This window comes from Limulus polyphemus, unplaced genomic scaffold (genome assembly GCF_000517525.1).
Source record: "Limulus polyphemus unplaced genomic scaffold, Limulus_polyphemus-2.1.2 Scaffold36, whole genome shotgun sequence".
In the NCBI taxonomy this organism is placed as follows: Eukaryota; Metazoa; Arthropoda; class Merostomata; order Xiphosura; family Limulidae; genus Limulus; species Limulus polyphemus.
The window spans coordinates 287,057-303,496 of NW_013665646.1; the positions used below are offsets into that span (position 1 = coordinate 287,057).

At 31.7% G+C, this 16,440-nt stretch overlaps 1 protein-coding gene across 1 annotated transcript; it reads right to left on the bottom strand.

Annotated features, from left to right (window-relative positions):
* Positions 1-67: 67 nt before the first annotated feature.
* On the bottom strand, positions 68-11,501 carry LOC106460845 (transcription initiation factor IIB-like). Its single transcript, XM_013920590.2, has 10 exons — positions 11,205-11,501; positions 8,643-8,750; positions 7,775-7,856; positions 6,524-6,628; positions 6,256-6,342; positions 4,907-5,036; positions 4,672-4,781; positions 4,322-4,416; positions 3,448-3,524; positions 68-2,702 (listed from the first exon to the last, which is right to left on the bottom strand). Exons 1-10 carry the CDS (start codon positions 11,219-11,221, stop codon positions 2,569-2,571), a joined length of 945 nt encoding a protein of 314 aa, XP_013776044.1. The 5' UTR covers positions 11,222-11,501; the 3' UTR covers positions 68-2,568.
* Positions 11,502-16,440: the final 4,939 nt, after the last annotated feature.

A 16,440-nucleotide genomic window follows, 5' to 3' on the forward strand; every position in this document is an offset into this window, starting at 1 on the left:
GATTCTGTATTCAGATGTATATATATATATATATATATATATATGAAAATATAATTAATATTGTTTATTTTTTAATTTTAAGAGACAAACCTATAGGGGGTTGAATTCAGTTCACATTAACAGTAAGCCAGTAATAAAACAATTAATCATTAAGCTCAAATTACAGGAAACAGAGTTGAACACCCTGTAAGCCTATTTCATAAAAACAAATTCTTCAAATAAAGTGTATGTGTGTATTTATATATAAGCACAACACACACACACATGTGTATATAATTATTATATTACTTATTCTTGTAAATACAACAAATATTTTTTTTCTCCAAAAAGTGACACAAATTACAAGTTACCAGTCAAATACAACAGTCATATACTTTTAGTTTTGTAACATGTTTAGCTAATCAAGAATTAAATGAATACAAAGAAAACACTTATTTCATAAAAACACATGTATCTAAATAATGACCCTAGCTATAGCAACTAAAAGAAGTTTCATAAAGGATACTTGTTATAAGAAATTATCTTAAACAAACTATCTTCCAAATAGTAAGGTTTTAGCAATAGTAATATAATACAGGCAATTAAGACATTGTGACATTATAATATCTATGATTTTAGATCAGTATTTGGAATGATATATATCAATACCTATCTCTCGAGCAAAAAAAAAAATATCTAAAAACTAGGAGATAGAGAGTTATAATTGACTAATATTTTGATTAAGGGCACTATGCACTTATATACATTATTTTTTATATAACAATGTATTTCTCTGTATTATTTTAATGCCAGAGACGAATATTATCTAATATAAATATTTCTTTGTGGAATCAAAACAATATTTAATATATTTCGAAAGGTGATGAATGTTAACTAGATATAATTACTATTTAGTAATACTAATAATACAAGTCAATCACATCTTGTTTACTTCTTTTTTTTTTGTAGTGCATTTAATAATAATGTTCTGTATTCCTACACCTCTAAACTGAATTCTAAACGGCAGAATCAGGGGTCACACAGTCCGAAGGCTAACTCCCATTTTACAAACTCTTTCTTACTTCAAAAGAAAAAATTTGTTACTCCTAAACATATGACTGTAGTCTTGAAAACATTTTAACTGTTTAGTTCCATCTGTTATTAATGAACAAGACTGTAACAGAATATTTGTGTTATAAGGGTTTATCCTGCTAAACTCGTATACCATCTAGCTATATCATTATTTTACTTGAGTAATTAAAAATAAGGTAGCCTGAGCTGAAGTTTAATTAAACCATCAGGTTAAATGATACCATACACAGTTTTTCAAAAATGGTACTACTAGTTCATGATACTTCACCTTGAACTTAATATTTGCCTTAAATCCCCACACACAGAAACTGTTGTAACAATGAAAATTTGTAAGAAACACAATCATCAGCTTGCCAGAAACTGTTATAACAAGGCAAGTTAGTCTGAACTGTACTTCATAAGAAACACAATCGTCAGCTTGCCAGAAACTGTTATAACAAGGCAAATTAGTCTGAACTGTACTTCACAAGAAACAATCATCAGCTTGCCAGAAACTGTTATAACAAGGCAAAATTGTATGAAACACAATCATCAGCTTGCCAGAAACTGTTATAACAAGGCAAATTAGTCTGAACTGTACTTCACAAGAAACAATCATCAGCTTGCCAGAAATTTATAACAAGGCAAAATTGTAAGAAACACAATCATCAGCTTGCAAGAAACTGTTATAACAAAGCAAATTAGTCTGAACTGTACTTCATAAGAAACACAATCATCAGCTTGCCAGAAACTGTTATAACAATGCAAATTAATTTGAACTGTACTTCATAAGAAACGACTGTTTGCCATATCATATTTTTCAAAGAAGGAAGACGATAATTTTTTTATGTTTTGTATGAAATAATTTATCAAAATGTTCATATACATTCATGCTTCAAAGATATTGAACTGTAATACAAGTCAAGCCTAGCATTGGGATTATGGTTTTAAATACTTCGCCTATTAGTAAAGCTAATGAGAAAAATACTTAAGTCACTTTGGTAGAGATAAAGAAACCACATCTTAAATTCTTTAATCAAGATCAAATGTTATCCAAAGTTTTTTCACTTCAATCTTAACAGTGTTCGCATTTTGCATTTGTGACAGAGAGTAAAACAATAAAAATTACTACTTTAAACACGTTTATTAAACATGCATAGGCCTACTGCCTATAAAACATTTCTGAAATAATAATCAAATTTTGTCCAAATGAGTGAGCTATCAAATCATTATATAGAAACAAATGGTTATTCTATTTAAGATAACATTTCTTTTAATAGAATTGTTATAGAATCTAATTTGAAGTAAACAAATAATTGAACAGCTTATACCTTTTTGGTACAGAAGAACAATTATTTATGGTGAGAAATCTCTTCCACATAAATAGATTTAATTTTTACACTGCAGTGTGGCTTGACAAGAAAGTGCTTTCACCAAACTTGACTTTTCTCACACCCTCTTCCCAACTTCACCATAGGTTCTGAACTTCACAAAACACTAAAGGATGGTTCTAGATCCTCAAAGTGTAGGAAGCTGATCAATTGGAGTATGGAATTTGAAGTCTTCTGGAAACAGTTCTGCAGCTTTTGGATACATTAATTTATAGGACTGTCGAATGGTGACATCAGCTACTCCTGCTATGTCTCCAATTTCTAGAATACATACCGTAAATGGCTACATAATTTAATGATAGTATACAATTATTTTTAACCTAATTATTGAGTTAAAAATGTTACTCTGCATAATTTAATATTTTCATAGTAAAATTGTGGACAGCTAAACCTGTAAAAAAAATGTAAAAAAAAGATTGAAAATTCTAAAAATAAGCTCTCAGAAATGTTTACTACTCCGTAAAATAACTAAAAATAAAACTATCACCAAATTCTTTCTGTTCAAATATTTAAGCAAATCTTGTTACTCAATCAGCTGAATTTGAAAAATATTGAAAAAAATATAATTTGATCTACTCTGTACAGTGTGAACTGTTTGTATACAACAACTACACCTTTGTTTTTTAAATTAAAATAACCGTAACATAAGAGGGTTTGTTTATTTTGAATTTCGCGCAAAGCTACACGAGGGCTATCTGTGCTAGCCGTCCCTAATTTAGCAGTGAAAGATTAGAGGGAAGGCAGCTAGTCATCACCGCCAACTCTTGGGCTACTCTTTTACCAACGAATAGTTGGATTGACCATCCCATTATAATGCCCCCACAGCTGAAAGGGCGAGCACGTTTGGTGGGACGGGGATCTGAACCCACAACCCACAGATTGTGAGTCCAGCGCCCTTACCACCTGGCCATGCTGGGCTCACAATAAGAATATTCTAAAACTGGTATAAATATGAAATGAACACAACAATTTACACAAAGTTATTTTAAAGAAAAGATGATCCTACCTTTTTGATTTTTCTTATCTTCTGAAGCTTGAGATGCCATATAAATGGCTGCTGCAGCTACTGATATGGGATTTCTCCTACAAGAATAAAATCTATTTATTACAACTAATTTGATGGTTATTTTACAAAGAAACTAAAACACAAAATTAGAACTTAGTAAGTGGAGTTACGTGTTTTCACATTTATCCTCACTATAAAAATAGAAATACCTCCTCAAACTGTCACAAAATTTCAACCATAAATACATGAAGGGTAATCTTTCTGGCTTTGACTGAAATCGGACCATTTTCTGTTTATATACACAAGCATATTATTTTATTACACATTTATCAAAAGTTATTTACAAAATGAATAATTTGTACACTTATTTGTTTTTGTCAAATATCTTTGTAAAACCAATAAATAGTAACGTTACATTTCTAAAACAATTCATAATTTATCTACAATATGAAAAAGTAAATTTAGGTTCTATCATTTAATATCTTATGTCTTGATGCCTCTGAAAATCTTCATATGACATGCAAATTCTCCGTTGATAACAGCTACAAATATTACCACCATGTAACGAAGATTTTCAAGCATAAATATAATTTATCAGGTACTGAGAAAACAGAAGGCTTAACCCAATTAAATGGTGAAAAATTGATGTCCACGAGCTACACGACTGAAAGGTATAGAATTGGAGACAGTTCTAAAACAAATGATGCCAAAACTTATGCACAATAAATAAAAGACCACATATTCCAGTTTTGTTATGGAGATTATCCAGAAGTTAATAAAATCTGAGTGAAAACTATTCAGATGAACAACAACTTTAGTTTTACCTTGCAAATCAACTGCTTAGATGCAAAATGAACACTGACAATATACATACCCAGGCACTATGTCCAGCTCAACGGCTTTTTTAGCTATGTACGTTGCCGCTCGCTGTACGGTATTAGGTAGTCCCAAGTTGCAGCAGAAGCGAGACTGAAAAACGTGCACATAGAGTCAGGTAATTTTTGTAATTACGTAAATGAAATGAGTTTTAAATACTGCTTTTCTTAATTAGAGCAACTTTATCAATTTTTTAACAATTAGCAAGAATTACATTATTGTATGAAAGGAATTATTACAAACACTAAAATATCTATCTGGTCCTCCAAAAATCAGCAAAAAATATAACAGAAATAATTAAGTAGTTTCTTTCTTATGATAAAGTAGAAAAAATAAAAGCTTGCTTACCATGAAATCTCCCGTTGTAATGAGATCAACACTCGTCTCCAGGGCCTTCAGAATCAGCTTGAAACAACGTCCAATTTCTTTTTTAGACACTTTGGAAACCGCACAAATTTCTGTAAAAGCAAAACTCAACTTACAAACTCTCACAGAAAAAAACGTTCCTTCGAGTGTTGATACTGACAGTTTTTTTTTTATTAATAACACTGCATATCCAACTACATATTCAAGAATACCATACCTTTAAAAGTTCTTGGAACTCCTTCCTGTCTGCAAGCTATATACAAGCATGAAGATGCAATTGCATCATTGCTTCTGCCTTTTAACGTCTTCCCATCATGAACTTGTTTAAACAAGCTGTTAGCCCGATCCTTCATTGAAAAAAATTATCATAAAATATATTAAATTTTAACACCACTTGAACATCCAGTACAGAAATGAATAAGCTATTTTTATTCATAACTTGTCCAAACATATCATTACTGCAAATCACAGCTTTGATTTTTAATATCCATATCTTCTTTATTCTTTTTACTCAAATACAAAAATGTAATCTTTGTCAGTAGCTCTGACGTATGTAACACTGACAAAAACTCATTTCAATAAATGTCTCAGAACAAAAGCTAAACTCAAATAGTTACTTTTGGATGCACTGCAAGGTATATCCTTAATGTGCTATTAACCAGATCACCAACTGTGTCATTCTTTTCTTTAATACTAAGTGTTTAATAAGCAATTCAGTAAGAACTTCCAACAACTGATTTCTTTCATTATTACCCCTTTTTGTTTAATGTTTATATTTCTAATGATAAGGTTCCATCAAAATGTAGATGTGTACATTTATATAAAGTCAGATAAAAATTAAATTATCAATGTGGAATTGAAGTGATTACGAGCACAGGTGGAGGTAACCCTTTTTACTTCCATTTTAGTATTGACACTCAAGTACAATATGAGAAAGGGGACCCCAAAAGTATGCAATATTGTTCATCACTTCAAATGAGAATAACGACACAAGACAGAAGACCATGAATGTGGTCATAAAAAAAAAGAGTATTTACAAAGGACTCATAATCTAAAACATAATTATTTTCCAAACATCATATGGCACACCCACCATTGTTTTTCCTTGCATAACCTTGTTTATTTTTTATAATACAGATGGAATGCTGTCAGTGGGCAATAGGCCAGAGAAAGTGAGAATCTCTAAAGATAAAAATTTATGAGATTTGCGTATTGCAAAATGTCTCTCAAGATAACTAAGTGTATGGTCCCCATTAAAAGGAAGTTAAAATTAGATCACTACCACTGAGGGGAACAGTCATTTATACTTTGGATTTAATTTAGCACCTGTTTAGTCAGGTGAACATTTTATGTTCCCTAATAATTTTCAAACATATATGAATATTATTCATTCTGAATAGGAAATCAGTATATCTTGGAGTACCACATAAACTCATTCTACATACCCAATTACTTTATAAATCAAGACAAGCATTATCCCATAGTCAAGTTCCTGCTTCCAATTCAATTTTCTTATGGAGTAATTTATTAAGTAATAAAACAAAAAAAGCAAAATAAATTACTTGCCACTATTGTTTTTGTGAGATTAATTCGGTCAGCCATGTTGCTTATTTCTCGAAATGCATTGGTGAGGGCTCGATCAGAGCTGCTCATCTAGAAAACAAAGAAAGATAGAGGTGATTACCAAATTTAAATGAAGGTACTGTAAGTTTACAAAACTTTTGGGAGAAAAAGTTGACATTTTAAAAAGGGCTTACCTACAACTAAATAAAAAAAAGTTACAAATACTTGAATCAACTGTAACAACATGAAATTATTTCTGTTTAAAACTTACTGTTCTCCTATTCTGATATTTTGCTGCTCCACTCTCATCAAAACTTGCATCTCCCGTTCCTCTCCCAACTACTGTGGATAAGTCACTACCATTAAGTAGTGGGTTCTATAAAGAAACAGAAACATATGAATCTGTGTAACCTATAATCCAAAAAAATTGGAAGGCAAAGTAACATGAAATGACACTTTGGAATCAAAATTAAAATTATTTAGTAAACAATAATAAAGACATTAATCAGTTACTTATTAATGTATAAAAGATATATGTATTTATTGATTTATTAACATTAGACTTAGCAAATATTTTTAAGGATTTCATTTCTATAAGGTTCTCCAGTGATGATTCAGCTCCATTAAAATGATCCCATTGGGCTAAAACTTTGCATTAAAAAAATGTGAAATGTTAGATTCTACCAAAAAATATTTATCTTAACAATAACTTTACTTGATAATTTTTACAAAGCTTTATCAAGCAAAATAAAAACAGTCAGATGATACTGCTGATGAAAAACAATGAAGAAAATGCTGTATTGCTTCTCACTGTTTAACCCTTGAATTACTGGTGGGTCCATACAAAAATCCCCTCCCTCAGATCTTAAACTATTTAGTCACAAAATTGTTTGGAGTTAAGGTAAATTCATTATTATTTACAAGAGATATTAATGGTCACACAGTTAAAAGCATGTTCATCCAATGAATTAAACATAAAAAAAAACATTTCTCACTCCAAATAAAAAAAAAAATAATTCAATGTCCAGAAGCAAGAAGAAATGATGTCATGAAAAAATATGTTAGCTTTGGCTCTACAAATAAATGTTGCGTAACTGTCTGTTACAATGTGAACTTATTCTAGAAGAAAAAAAGATAATTTCTGTTCCATATTTTCTTGTTACATGGTGTTTCAAGGTCACTCAAATGGATAATCCATATATGGTGTTAAGGTAGAAACAGTAACAGAACAAATATAAAGTTTTACCAAAAAGTGAACTTTCTGTAGTTAGACCTTCTCAATTACAAATGGCAGTACTAATGAGTTGCATCTGGTATTACTGATAACATAAATGACAACACCAGCAGAATCTTAATGTCAACTATAAGAAATACAATATGGATATGTGAAATCATAGAAAAGATGTCACACTATTAATTTGAACTGGCATGTATCTGTAGAAATTCAAAAAATTTAATATTATGAACTTCTCTAATAGAAAACTCCTCTTAAATAGTAAATTCTTCTCAGAAATATCATTACCTCTGCTGCTCCAACACGAGTTGGATCATTTGTGGACTTCTCGTTATTAAAAGTTCTCCATTCCGTACCAACGTCCACAACTCTACAGAGAAACGGTACATCTGAGTTTAGTCTCTAAAAATCTTCTAAAGCTCACTGTATGAATATATTTCACAATATCACCATTATAATTTCAAATCTATATTATGATCTGAAGATTTCTAGGGCAAGTAATAGCATCAACTTCATTTCCAAAATCATGCTGTTATCTAGAGATTTCAAGTGACCATTTTTATTACCATCATGATCGTTATTTCAAAACACTGAAGTGGTCTGGAGGTTCCAAGAGTCTACTTTCTTTTCAGTCAGATAGCTTTAGACACATTAGTTTCAACAATATACTGAAAAACATTACCACATAATATCATTTAACAAGCCTTTTCTATGGAGGAGTAATGATGAAGCAGACTTGTTAAAAGTAAAATAAATTAACATCACCCTACTCAAGTAATATCCATATCACAAGCTTAAAACAATGGAAGTTTTAATTGCATATTTTTAGTTACATAGCTTTAACTAAAATTGGTATATGGGTTTTCTGAAAAGGGGTAACAAAAGGACATTTTTTTTTTTTATGAGATTTAAGCAATAAAAGTAAAACTAATATACTATCATTAAACTTTCTAATACAAAGCTAGGCTATCTGACATGTGTTACACTTATTGTGACACCAAATTGCACACACAAACACATTCAAATATATAAATACAAGACTAATAAGGTTTCAAGTTTGCACTCTGGATTAAGCTGTATTACTTCATTTCTTAAACGAATTCACCCAATCTATTTGCAATGAACTTGCTATTATATTCTGTTTGCGTTACTGCACCTGTCTCCTATGACTAGTCCACATTCTGGACATATCATGTCTCCAGCTCTATAGTCCTCAATAAGCAGTGCATCTGGATGTGCTGGACAGAAGATTTTGGCATGAGATCTAGAAGAAAAGAAAAACAATGATACCAAAACAGTATTCTTCTCCTGTCTTTTAGCTGGCAAGTTACACAAGCTGCTATTTCTATTGTCTGGATATGAATCAAATATAACTACACATTTCTTTCATGAAACAGTCTTTAAAGTAAATTATAAAATGTGTCTATTTTTAAAGATTTGCATTAGTTACAAGGGTTTTGCTACATAATGGCTATGTGGCATTACTGTATGAAATGTTAGAAAGTCTCAATGAAAGTGAAGACATAAGCATACAGTACAAAATGAAAGTTGCTTTTAGGCATGCTGGGGACCAAATTATAAAGTAACTTTTATCTGTAAATTTCCAAGTGATATGCAGATCAAAATACACTAATGAAATAGTTTATACATGGGATATTAAATGTAACACTCGTTGAAATCCATTTTAACAGACTGTACATATGTGGGTGATGTCTTGAAAGTATAAAACATAATGGAAGAGAAAAGCATAAACAAAAATGATTAATATATAGTTTAAGCAAGGTACGAAAGTATGCGCATGGTATATAAATTTCATAACACTAATAGAATTACACTGAGAATTACTTACAGCACAGTAAGTTAAATACAGATTGAGAGATAAAAGGTGCACTCTAAACTCTGTTCACAGTAGGGAGTGCATGCAATTTTGCACCCAAAAAACATTTTACTGCTAGGTTATTTTTGATCTTGGGTATTTCTAGCTGTGTTAAAAATGTTTAGGTTCAGATTACAGAATGACTTGGATCAACTGGTTAGTTCAACAAATATTTTGTAAATGACCCTTAATTATAGGAAGTGTAGAGTCACGCACTGGGGTTATCACAACTTGGAACCAACTCCTCAGAATGACTAAAGAAAAATACCTTGATATAGTGGTGAATACTTCACTCAAGCCAATGAAGTAGTATGCTATTGCCAGTAGAAAAGCTAACAGAATTTTGGATGTATTCACAGTTATGCTGATTACAAGTTGAAAGAAGAAATTATCTCTCTTTATAAATTGCTTGTTAGGCCTCACTTGGAATATTGTGTATAGTTTTGGTCTCCTTACTGACTTACTGGAAATAGTTAAGAAGAGGACTAGTATGATGATTCCAGAGATGGAATAGTTATCTTGCAGGTATAAGTTACAATTTCATAATATTTTCCTCTTGAGAAAAGACAAGCAAGAAGTGGTATGAATTTTACAAGCTTATTCAGGTGATTGGTGGCAATGACAGGATGAAGACCCCCTGATTTCTTTGTGCTGAATTCTGAAGATAATAGGACATGAGGAAACACACTTAAGGATCAGAAAAGATATACTAGGCTCCAGTTAAGACAGTTATATTTTTCCAACAGAGTAATTAGCTTATGGAATGATTTGACAATAGCAATAGTGTAGTGGAAGCCAGCAACTTACACAACTTAATGAGGGGGGGTCAAATAATGGCTGGATTTAATTTTTATTTTTTACTCAGGGTGGTTGTACATGGACAGTTTTGAAGGACCAATTTCTTCAGCTAGTTACCAGTTACAATTACATTTATTAATATTCAAACATAGGAAAGTAATCTCCACTGACATTGACTGCACAGACATCCTCTAGTTTTGAAAATCTAATACATTTTTTTACTTGTAACCCCATGTCTCTCATATGTCGTTTTTCTTTATGAATAAACATGATTTGGGTGCAATTAAAATCTGCTTTACTGGGGAGTAAAAGTTGATGTTTTGCACAGCTGCAACAAGTACTAAAATTTAATCACTAGCTTTTTCTGTGTATGCTACTTTGAAATTCTTTAGAGTATGTTTTTATTTTTATTTTTCCTAAAGCTGTTTTTTCTTTATTTATGCAAAGTGAAACTTGGTTTTCTGCACAAAGAATGTCATATGAATACACAATTTGAACAAAAAATAGCTGATGTGGGACTAATGGCTTAACTAGGTATTTTCATCCGTTTTAATTCATCTTCTTCATATTTGATTATAAAAATGGGCTTTATTAGTCGTACTAGTACTAGTAGTAAGGGTAAAAGAGAAAATGCTCAAATTTATTTATTGGTTTAAAAAGTGTTTTGAATAAACACTAAAACAGAAACTATAGTAGTTTCAAAGTTCCATAATTATTTCAAGATTACTAGTTGATATTCCAGGATATTTCTAAGATTTTTATGTACAGCGCTAAGAGTGAAAAATAGTATCTGACACTGAATGAATGAACCTGTCAAATTCAAAATTTCTAGCTCGTTTAAATTTGAGGCAAGTAGGTCTACTTAGTACGTACACTAATACTAATGATATACATTACGATCACTGTGCTATTCTCAAATGTCACCTTTCTGCTTAACCAAGTAATAGTAAATACGTAAAAGTTGCCTAGTACAAGAAAGGTGTTTTATTATCACATCAGTTATCATAACTTCAACAAAATATTAATATTAAGTATATTTCTCACCGTGAACCAGACGCCATTATATGCTCTGAACTGCTCTGTTGTGTAACTTGTAAGTTCCCGTAATGCAGTTTCGCAAGTACTTCGTCAGCTTCAGATAATGGTTGGTTGTATATTTTTCTTGTATTTTTATATCACATGTTACAATGATATTTACTTTAACATCCGTTTATTTTTGTATAGTATGATTTGGTTGTATCTATGCAAGACTCAATCTGACTAAGTTATAACATTTAAAGTTCGGCCGTTTTCTGTATGAAAACAAAGATTTTACACATTTGTGTGTGTGTGACATCTGTATATCCCTCTGCCGAGTACTTACGTTACATAAAAAAACAAAAACAGACACTATTTTATATATGTGTGTATGTTTTAACGCAAATTGTTATCCTAAATGGAAACTTTGCACAACATGCCCCCCAGTGGCACAGCGGTATGTCTGCGGACTTACAACGCTAGAAACCGGGTTTCGATACTCGTGGTGGGCAGAGCACAGATAGCCCTTGTGTAGCTTTGTGTATAATTAAAACAAACAACAATATTTTTGCACAACATTTGTTATTAGGTGTTTTTAGAGTGCTTAGCTGAAGTGGAAGAAAAGAAAGTTGAGTTTAAGAACCTTTTACGAATTAGAAATTTAAACCTAATTTTAGGTGTTCGAAATTATAAGTTCATAAAATTTTAAAGGGACAAAAAAGAGCTTATTAGCCTATCAAGGATGTCCCTTCCAGCTCCCAACTATAACTCCTTACTACTTATGTATTCATCCAATCTTTTCTCGAACTCAGTTAATTTTTTGCCTCAACCACCCTTGAAGGCAGCTCATTCAAAAGCCAACCACCCTGTTTGCGAAGTAATACTGTCTAAACTACAGACGACTCCTACGGTGCCAAAATTTGAATTTATGACCCCTGTCCTATTGTTTTCACTGCTAAACACAAGAAAGTTTGATGGGTCTATATTATCAATATCCTTAATAATCTTAAACACCTAAATCAAATCCCCTCTGACCCTTCTCCTCTCCAGAAAAAACAAGTTTGGATATTTTAATATCTCCTTATAGGACAATCCCACCATCCCAGGTATCACCCTAGTGGCCTTTCTCTGAATCTTCTCTGACAAATCAATGTCTTTCTCGAGTAAGGGAACCCAAAATTGTACACAGTACTCTAACTGAGGTCTTACAAGTGGTTTATATAGTGAAATAATAATATCCCTTGTCTTGTATTCAATATTCTATGGATGCTACCAAAAATATTATTAGCCCTATTGCTAGCTACAATACACTGTTTAGATGACTTAAGTGATTTTTCAATCACAACACCAAGATCTTTTCCCTAAGCCACAATATTTAAGGTATTTCCATTTAAATTGTAAGAATAATTTGAATTGTAAAAACCTAAATGCATCACCTTACTTTTTGGATAGTTAAACATAAACTACCACGTATTGGCCCAATGCATTACATGATGATCTAAATCTCTTTGTAAGTCTGCAGCATCTTTGATACAGCTAGCCACCCCAAAGATTTTAATGTTATCTGCAAATTTCAAAATTTTGTTAGTCATTCTACAGTCAATATCATTAATATAAATCACAAACAGCAGAGGATCCAGCACAGAGCCCTGAGGCATACCGCTTGTAACTGTAATCCAGAAAGATCTACCTCCATTTATTAATACTCTCTCCTTTCTACTTTTCAGCCAATTTTATAACATTTGCCTCACACCCACATATTTCATTTTTGTAACAAATATTTTGTGATACACCTTATCAAATGCTTTCTGAAAATCAAGGTAAACTCTTGCTGTAACATCCTCAAAAAATGTCAGAAGATTTGTTAAACAAGACTTTCCCTTAGTGAAACCATGCTGGCTCTTTGACATTATATGAAACTGCTTTAAGTGACTCTGCAATGCATCTTTAACCACACTCCAAAACCTTTCCAACTAATGATGTAAGACTAACTGGCCTATAATTGCCTGGACAAAGTTTATCTCCTCCTTTAAATATTGGACTAACATTAGCCAACTTCCAAAACTCTTCCACTACGCAATGATCTATAAAAAATATTAGCTAGCGGTTCACAAATAAACTCTTTATAGTTTCTTTAAAACTCTATGATAAAAATTGTCTGGTCCAGGGGAATTAGCAATTTTTAGGTTTCCCAACTTTTCTCTGACAATTTCAGAATTTAAAATGATATCTTTTACATCAGTATTTTCCCCATACATTAAAAGACAAGAATGGACAATTAAAAGGCTAATAACAGAAGCTAGAATATAAGGGACAGATAGTATCCGCTTTAAAAGCCTTATCCAAGCTTGTTTTTAAGCAACATTATTCTTCTGGTCACTTTATAAACGTGTGTTGTTAGTTTCAATTTACTTAAAAGTGTATTGAATAAGTAAATGGATGTGAAAGCTAAATTTCGTTTTATCTTAATGATTTCTTGGTGAAGGGATGAAAGCTATCGGTGTGCCTAATAGTACTGTTTTAAGCTATGTATTATTACTTTACGTTAGATGTTTTGTTTGACAAAGGGAGTTTGGCACGACGTAGTAACGGACATCTAGATCTGACGTGACAGTGGGTATAGGGAAACAAGTTATGTATATAAACACCAGAGCGGGTGAATGAATTTGTCAGACAGAGAGTTGGTTAACTAGTTAGTTAGTCATCATATATATATAGTAGAGACGGCTGATAAGAGTATTAAAAACTTTTATTTAAAACACGAAATAAATAGCAACGTTTCGACTTCCTTAGGACATCATCAAGTTAAGAATGACTTTTCTTAAGCTTCAAGTATTTAGCTACTCGGTTGAGTGCTGTATATTTTTTGTTGAGTTTGTGCCGTAGGTACGAGAGGAAATTCACCAAACAACTGACTGGTAAGTTTTATTTGTGAGTTAGGCCTATGAACGAACGAACGTTGCCTGTACAATTTATATATTACGGTTGAAGAAAGAAATAACTCTTTACTACAGTATTTTATTACCTTTTTTTTCTTATCTTTTTAGAATATTGTGTTTTCTATGCAAAAATATTTCAAATTAGTTCAAAATTATAAGGTTTGATTGCTTGGTTATTAGTAAGCGCAAAGGTACACAATGGACTACCTTAGCAGTGTCCACTCTGGGAAATAAAACCACAGATTTTGGCGTCATAAGCTCTTAAGATTATCAATGTCCCCACGGGCAGATTATCCATTGGGCCCACTGCGCCCATATCTCAAGGGAGCTCAGAAAATCAGTCTGTGTTCTCTGTTCCCATTCTTGCATGAGTGTCTATTTCATGACTCCACAAAAAAATGGGGCCTGGCATGGCCTGGTGGTAAAGGCGCTTGACTTGCAATCTGAGGGTCACGTATACGAATCCCGTCACTAAACATGCTCACCATTTTTAGCCATGGGGGCGTTATAATGTGACGGCCAATACCACTATTTGTTGGCGAAGGAGTAGTCCAAGAGTTAGCGGTGGGTGGTGGTGACTAGCTGCTTTCCTATCATTGTGTTACGACAGCGGAAGTCACGTGACTCTGGTAACACGTAATGAATTCTAGAAAGATCGGGAACAACACGAATAATCCAGTATTTGCTAGTTGAATTGAGAAAGAATAAACTAGTTTTATTTTAGAAAGGACTTGTATCGCTGAAGTTTCTGGGAAAGAACTTCTACGGAAAATTAACAAACGAACAGAGACGTAACAATTGCTAATTTAGGGACAACTAGCACATATATCCTTCGTGTAGCTTTGCGCGATATTCAATACAAATCAAATCACAAAAAAAATGTTTTTAATCGAATGTTATATCAATCAATCTATAATATTTATAGTTTTTAACTTGTTTTATATTGTGATTAAGTTTCACTGTTTTGGTTAAATCATTTTATATTTTTTCGTTATCCTTTTTGGTGGAACATTCAATCAAGGTCCTTATTCGAGAATACGCGGGCCTAGTGCGATACATTTCCTTTTTTTAGTAGCTGTTTAATATTTGTTTTTATCGGCTTCAAGATACTGATTTTCACATAGGCAAGTTTTGTTATGAATTTGGTTGTTGATAATGGTTGTGATTTCAAAAATATATTGTGGGTTTGGAGACCTCCTTTGTTTCGGACCCATGCTTAGTAGTTATCATAATTGTTCAATTGGGTTTAACGTAATTTTATATGCAAGTATATTGTAATACGAATTTATAATACTTAAATAAAATCCTCAATAATAGAAATTTCTGATACTATATTAAACAGGTAATAAAAAACTTTTTTTGTATATGCAAAAATTAAGTATGATGTAGAGATGGCAATGCCAAAAAGTACAAGAACCAAGGTAGGGATGAATACATCTTATGTAGGGATTTTTGTATGGTTTTTAGCCACTGAGTCAATGTCACAAACTTATGGAAATTAACCATTGTAAGACTTTATAGCATTATTATTCCACTTAAATGCTTTTATTCAAACTTGAATTCATGCGAATGAAAAATTGTGACATTTGTTCTCTAGGTCACCCCTCCTCTGTAATATATTTATTATCCCTCTGAGAAGTGTGGAATTTGATGTAAGTTATTCATTATAATATAGATATCACTAAGGAAAAGCATAAGTTTATAGCCTTCATTCTTATTTGTTTACAGAGTTACAAACTATAAAATTAGACCCACTTGCCATGCCCACCTGTCACATACTCTCTTTCACAAAGTGCCAGTAGTTCTCTCTCTGACGTTTTATACTACATTATTTATAACCAATAGAAAGCCAAAGTTTTAATCTATCAAATGATATATTATATTGTATGTCTACAGAGTATTATCTATTTTGTCTTCAGTTTGAAAGTTTCTCTCACGGTGTGTTTATTGACAAGCTTAGTTGAATTTTTAAAGGCTCTTGTGCCATAGTTAGAAAGCTAGATAAATTATGATCATTATAGAGCATTGTTTGCTTTATGTGTGTTATTATTCTGTGTATTTAGGTGCATTATTCAAGTAAATATTATTTAGTGTATTAGTACCATTAATATTTAAAAAAATAAAACGTAGGATTAAATGTATTGGATGGCCAAGAGTGCTATATATCTTGTTTTTCATGTATATTCAAAAGTGCTATATTTTTGTTTTTCATGTATATTTTTTATTTATTACCATAAAAGTAACAGACAATCATAACTACCAGTCTCAGTTTCTTATCTTTTCACATCTACTTTCTTTTAATTTTATGGTTTTATTACCATACT